The sequence below is a fragment of the Saimiri boliviensis genome, chromosome 1 (genome assembly GCF_048565385.1).
Source record: "Saimiri boliviensis isolate mSaiBol1 chromosome 1, mSaiBol1.pri, whole genome shotgun sequence".
Lineage (NCBI taxonomy): Eukaryota > Metazoa > Chordata > Mammalia > Primates > Cebidae > Saimiri > Saimiri boliviensis.
The window spans coordinates 166,845,806-166,851,437 of NC_133449.1; the positions used below are offsets into that span (position 1 = coordinate 166,845,806).

Genomic DNA, 5,632 nt, shown 5'->3' on the forward strand with positions numbered 1-5,632 from the left:
CTCACTGCGTCGAAGGCTCCCCGGCCTGGCTCTGCGCCCAGCGCTGCATCCGGGAGGGGGAGCTAGGAGGCGGCGGAAGAGCCCGAGCGGCCAGAGCCCGGGGCCTGGGAGTGGAGAGGGAACCTCCAGGGGGCAGCACCGAGCCGCCAAGCAGGTCCTCTATTCGCGCCCAGCCCGGGGTCCTCAGACAGCCCATAGGGAAGCCCACCCTTCGGAATCCCGCAGGGTCGGTCCGCCCTCCACCTGGACTGGATCCGCGGGGGGAAGGGCCCCCGCCAGCCAGAAGGACCATTGTCTCCTGGTGGGAACAGGAATCAGGTCTCTCCTGGGGCAATCAACTTCCCCGCTCCGGTTCCTCAAAGGTGGGCTCTTCGCCGGCAGGGACTAGGAAACAGGCCTTTCGGTTCCCCGGGCGTATAGAGGACCCCAGGCACCAGCAGCCCCATCCCACTGACAGGTGGAGGAGACAAGGCAGCTCACTGCTATGCAGTGTCCCAAGAACCAAGTGACCGTGACTTCCTAGCCTCAGTTTCCCCGGCGACACCCGGAGAGTCAACGTGCCAAAAGTCTAGGCTCCGGGTCAAGGCCCCGCCTCTCCTGGGCGGCCCCTGCCCCGGCGGGCCCAGCCGCTCCTCCCCCACGCTCCCGGCTGGCTCCCACGGTCCCTGAGGTGGGCGGGCGGGCCCTGGATGACAGCGGCAGAACCCCCGCCCGACTCACTCTCGCCCCCGCTCTGGGTCCGGGCTTCCCCAGCCCAGTTCACGCCTGGGAGCCGCCTGAGCAGCCGCGCGCCCCGCGCCACGCGCCCCGAGCCCTCCCCGCCTGGGCGTCCCCGGCTCCCGTGAGCGCTCGGGCTCCCGGCTTGGAACCAGGGAGGGGGGAGGGAGCGAGGGAGCAACCAGCAGCGACCCGGAAACGCCATATAAGGAGCAGGAAGGATCCCCCCGCCGGAACAATCCTTATTTGGGCAGCGCCTTATTTGGAGTGGCCCGATATGGCCGGGCCGCTTCCGGCTCTGGGAGGAGGGAAGAAGGCGGAGGGAGGGGCGGGGGCAACGCGGGAACTCCAGAGCAGCGCGGGTCCGGGAGGCCCCGGCAGCAGCTCGAGCGCTGGGCTTTCCCAAAGCCTGGGCACCTGGGATGCGAGCGCGGGCGCGGGCCCGGGCCCCAGGGTGCGGGATGGAGGTGTCAGGCGCTGTCGGATGGGGGGCTTCACGTCACTCTGGGTCCTCCCGGCCGGTCCTGCCATATTAGGGCTTCCTGCTTCCCATATATGGCCATGTACGTCACGACGGAGGCGGGCCCGTGCGGTTCCAGACCCTTCAAATAGAGGCGGATCCGGGGAGTCGCGAGAGATCCCAGCGCGCAGAACTTGGGGAGCCGCCGCCGCCGCCATCCGCTGCCGCCGCCAGCTTCCGCCGCCGCAGGACCAGCCCCTGCCCCAGCCTCCGCAACCGCGGCGCGCCCACGCCCGCCAGCGCCCAGGGCGAGCCGGGGTCCCCGCCTGTGCGCTCCTCAGTGTGACCCGCGCCCCGCATGTAACCTGGCCAGGCCCCCGCGACTGTGTCCCCCGCAGCTCCAGCCCCGGGCTGCGCCCACCCGCCCCGACACTAGCTTTCTGGCCCCCTCGTCTGGGATGGCCACGGCCAAGGCGGAGATGCAGCTGATGTCTCCGCTGCAGATCTCTGACCCGTTCGGATCCTTTCCTCACTCGCCCACCATGGACAACTACCCCAAGCTGGAGGAGATGATGCTGCTGAGCAATGGGGCTCCCCAGTTCCTTGGCGCCGCCGGGGCCCCAGAGGGCAGCGGCGGTAACAGCAGCAGCAGCAGCAGCGGGGGCGGTGGGGGCGGCGGGGGCAGCAGCAACACCAGCAGCAGCAGCGGCAGCACCTTCAACCCTCAGGGGGATACGGGCGAGCAACCCTACGAGCACCTGACCACAGGTAAGCAGTGGCCTACGCCCGGGGGAACCTTTTCCCCACCATCCTGGCGTTCAGTCCTTCACCGCAGGCGTGTTCCTGGACCTTAGGATGGAAGCTGGGTTTCCGTTTCATTCCTCGCATCCCCAGGGTCATGTATTAGAGGGATGCCATGGGACACCGTAGAGCCCACCCCCTGCCCTCATCCCTGGCGGAGCGCAGAGGACTGAGCTTTTTTTGTTTTGGATGGAGAGCTCTGGAGCTGCGTGGGTGGGTGGAGGGGGAGGGCTTGTTTTGATGAGCGGGGCTGCGCCCCCACCCTCCAGAAAGGCTTGCCTTGCCTGCCGCCTTTCCCCAAGGAAGGACCGTGATCCTTGGCCGTGGATGTCCCGGCAGCCCGGGTTTGGGGGCGCGCACTAGCCGCGGCGGCCGCGGAGGTGCTGGCGGGAATCCCTCACCCGCGCAGCCGCCGCTGCGGAGCGCTGCGAGCTGCAGTGAAGGGGGATTCTCCGTATTTGCGTCAGCTGTTGTTGAAATGGGCTCTGCCATTGGAGCGGGTCCAGGAACATTGCAATCTGCTGCTATCAATTATTAACTACCTCGGGAGTCAATGGTAGCGGGCCCGACCTCTTGCCTGGCAGCTCGGGTCGTCCTCGTCCTCCAGTGATTGCTCTCCAGTAACCAGGCCTTCTCCTCTCTCTCCTGCCAGAGTCTTTTCCTGACATCTCTCTGAACAACGAGAAGGTGCTGGTGGAGACAAGTTACCCCAGCCAAACCACTCGACTGCCCCCCATCACCTATACGGGCCGCTTTTCCCTGGAGCCTGCACCCAACAGTGGCAACACCTTGTGGCCCGAGCCCCTCTTCAGCCTGGTCAGTGGCCTCGTGAGCATGACCAACCCGCCGGCCTCCTCGTCCTCAGCACCATCTCCAGCGGCCTCCTCCTCCTCCTCCGCCTCCCAGAGCCCACCCCTGAGCTGCGCAGTGCCATCCAACGACAGCAGCCCCATTTACTCAGCGGCACCCACCTTCCCCACGCCAAACACTGACATTTTCCCTGAGCCACAAAGCCAGGCCTTCTCGGGCTCGGCAGGGACGGCGCTCCAGTACCCGCCTCCCGCCTACCCCACCAAGGGTGGCTTCCAGGTTCCCATGATCCCCGACTACCTGTTTCCACAGCAGCAGGGGGACCTGGGCCTAGGCACCCCAGACCAGAAGCCCTTCCAGGCCCTGGAGAGCCGCACCCAGCAGCCTTCGCTCACCCCCTTGTCTACTATCAAGGCCTTTGCCACTCAGTCGGGCTCCCAGGACCTGAAGGCCCTCAATACCAGCTACCAGTCCCAGCTCATCAAACCCAGCCGCATGCGCAAGTACCCCAACCGGCCCAGCAAGACGCCGCCCCACGAACGCCCTTATGCCTGCCCAGTGGAGTCCTGTGATCGCCGCTTCTCCCGCTCGGACGAGCTCACCCGCCACATTCGCATCCACACAGGCCAGAAGCCCTTCCAGTGCCGCATCTGCATGCGCAACTTCAGCCGCAGCGACCACCTCACTACCCACATCCGCACCCACACGGGCGAGAAGCCCTTCGCCTGCGACATCTGTGGGAGAAAGTTTGCCAGGAGCGATGAACGCAAGAGGCACACCAAGATCCACTTGCGGCAGAAGGACAAGAAAGCAGACAAAAGTGTTGTGGCCTCTTCGGCCACCTCCTCCCTCTCTTCCTACCCATCCCCAGTTGCTACCTCTTACCCGTCCCCAGTTACTACCTCTTATCCGTCCCCAGCCACCACCTCATACCCGTCCCCTGTGCCCACCTCCTTCTCCTCTCCCGGCTCCTCGACCTACCCATCCCCTGTGCACAGTGGCTTCCCCTCGCCGTCGGTGGCCACTACGTACTCCTCGGTTCCCCCTGCTTTCCCTGCCCAGGTCAGCAGCTTCCCGTCCTCAGCTGTCACCAACTCCTTCAGCGCCTCCACAGGGCTTTCGGACATGACAGCAACCTTTTCTCCCAGGACAATTGAAATTTGCTAAGGGGAAAGGGGGAAACAAAGGGAAAGGGAGAAAAAGAAACACAAGAGACTTAAAGGACAGGAGGAGGAGATGGCCATAGGAGAGGAGGGTTCCTCTTAGGTCAGATGGAGGTTCTCCGAGCCAAGTCCTCCCTCTCTACTCAGAGCGGAAGGTCTGTTGGCCAACAATCCTTTCTGCCCACTTCCCCTTCCCAAATTCCTGTTCCCTTTGACTTCAGCTGCCTGAAACAGCCATGTCCAAGTTCTTCACCTCTATCCAAAGAACTTGACTTGCATGGATTTTGGATAAATCTTTTCAGTATCATCTCCATCATATGCCTGACCCCTTGCTCCCTTCAACGCTAGAAAATCGAGTTGGCAACATGGGGTTTGGGCCCCTCAGAGCCCTGCCCTGCACCCTTGTATAGTGTCTGTGCCATGGATTTTGTTTTTCTTGAGGTACTCTTGATGTGAAGATAATTTGCATATTCTATTGTATTATTTGGAGTTAGGTCCTCACTCGGGGTGGGGGGAAAAAAAAAAAAAGAAAAGCCAAGCAAACCAATGGTGATCCTCTCTTTTGTGATGATGCTGTGACAATAAGTTTGAACCTTTTTTTGAAACAGCAGTCCTAGGTATTCTCAATGCATGTGTCGGAGTGTTCTGTTAACGTTTTTGTAAATACTGCTCGACTGTACTCTCACATGTGGCAAAATATGGTTTGGTTTTTCTTTTTTTTTTTTTTTTTTGAAAATGTTTTTCCTTTGTCCTTTTGGTTTAAAAAGTTTCACGTCTTGGTGCCTTTTGTGTGATGCGCCTTGCTGATGGCTTGACGTGCAATTGTGAGGGACATGCTCACCTCTAGCCTTAAGGGGGGCAGGGAGTGATGATTCCGGGGAGGCTTTGGGAGCAAAATAAGGAAGAGGGCTGAGCTGAGCTTCGGTTCTCCAGAATGTAAGAAAACAAAATCTAAAACAAAATCTGAACTCTCAAAAGTCTATTTTTTTAACTGAAAATGTAAATTTATAAATATATTCAGGAGTTGGAATGTTGTAGTTACCTACTGAGTAGGCGGCGATTTTTGTATGTTATGAACATGCAGTTCATTATTTTGTGGTTCTATTTTACTTTGTACTTGTGTTTGCTTAAACAAAGTGACTGTTTGGCTTATAAACACATTGAATGCGCTTATTGCCCATGGGATATGTGGTGTATATCCTTCCAAAAAATTAAAAGGAAAATAAAGTAGCTGTGATTGGGTATGTGTTTCCTGGGTTAGGGGAAGGACTCTGCCCTACTGAGGGCTGTGAGGTTTTCTGAAGACTTGGCCTTTAGAAAAGAGATACAAGGATCCTCCAGCCAGAGTCAGGCCCACTGTGTGAAACTGGAGTTCATTATTTATGAGGATGAGTATGGGTCTTCAGACAGGGTTTTGCTCTATCCACCCAGGCTGGAGTGCAGAACTATGTAATCACAACCTCACTGCAGCTTGACTTTCCAGGCTCAAGTGATCTTCCCACCTCAGTGTCCCAAGTAGCTGGGGTAACAGGCATGTGCCACCACACTCAGCAAATGTTTGTAGAGACAGGGTTTTGCCGTGTTGTCCAGGCTGGGGTTCTTTTCTTGATAATGGGCCTGTTCCTCTTCAGTCTGTTGGGCTGAAGCTTTACCCTGGTTAGCTAAAGCCAAAAAAGGGCAG

At 59.2% G+C, this 5,632-nt stretch overlaps 1 protein-coding gene across 1 annotated transcript; it reads left to right on the top strand.

Moving 5' to 3' along the window:
- The first annotated feature begins 1,339 nt into the window (after nucleotides 1–1,339).
- EGR1 (early growth response 1) lies at nucleotides 1,340–5,181 on the top strand. Its single transcript, XM_003933939.4, has 2 exons — nucleotides 1,340–1,945; nucleotides 2,631–5,181. The coding sequence occupies exons 1-2, from the start codon at nucleotides 1,636–1,638 to the stop codon at nucleotides 3,953–3,955; spliced, it is 1,635 nt and encodes a 544-aa protein (XP_003933988.1). The 5' UTR covers nucleotides 1,340–1,635; the 3' UTR covers nucleotides 3,956–5,181.
- Nucleotides 5,182–5,632: the final 451 nt, after the last annotated feature.

Bases quoted from the DNA above. Each gene is read 5' to 3' on its own strand.
- EGR1 (XM_003933939.4), top strand. From the start codon at position 1,636: ATGGCCACGGCCAAGGCGGAGATGCAGCTGATGTCTCCGCTGCAGATC. The intron at 1,946-2,630 runs GTAAGCAGTGGC...CTCTCCTGCCAG, and splicing joins CTACGAGCACCTGACCACAG to AGTCTTTTCCTGACATCTCT.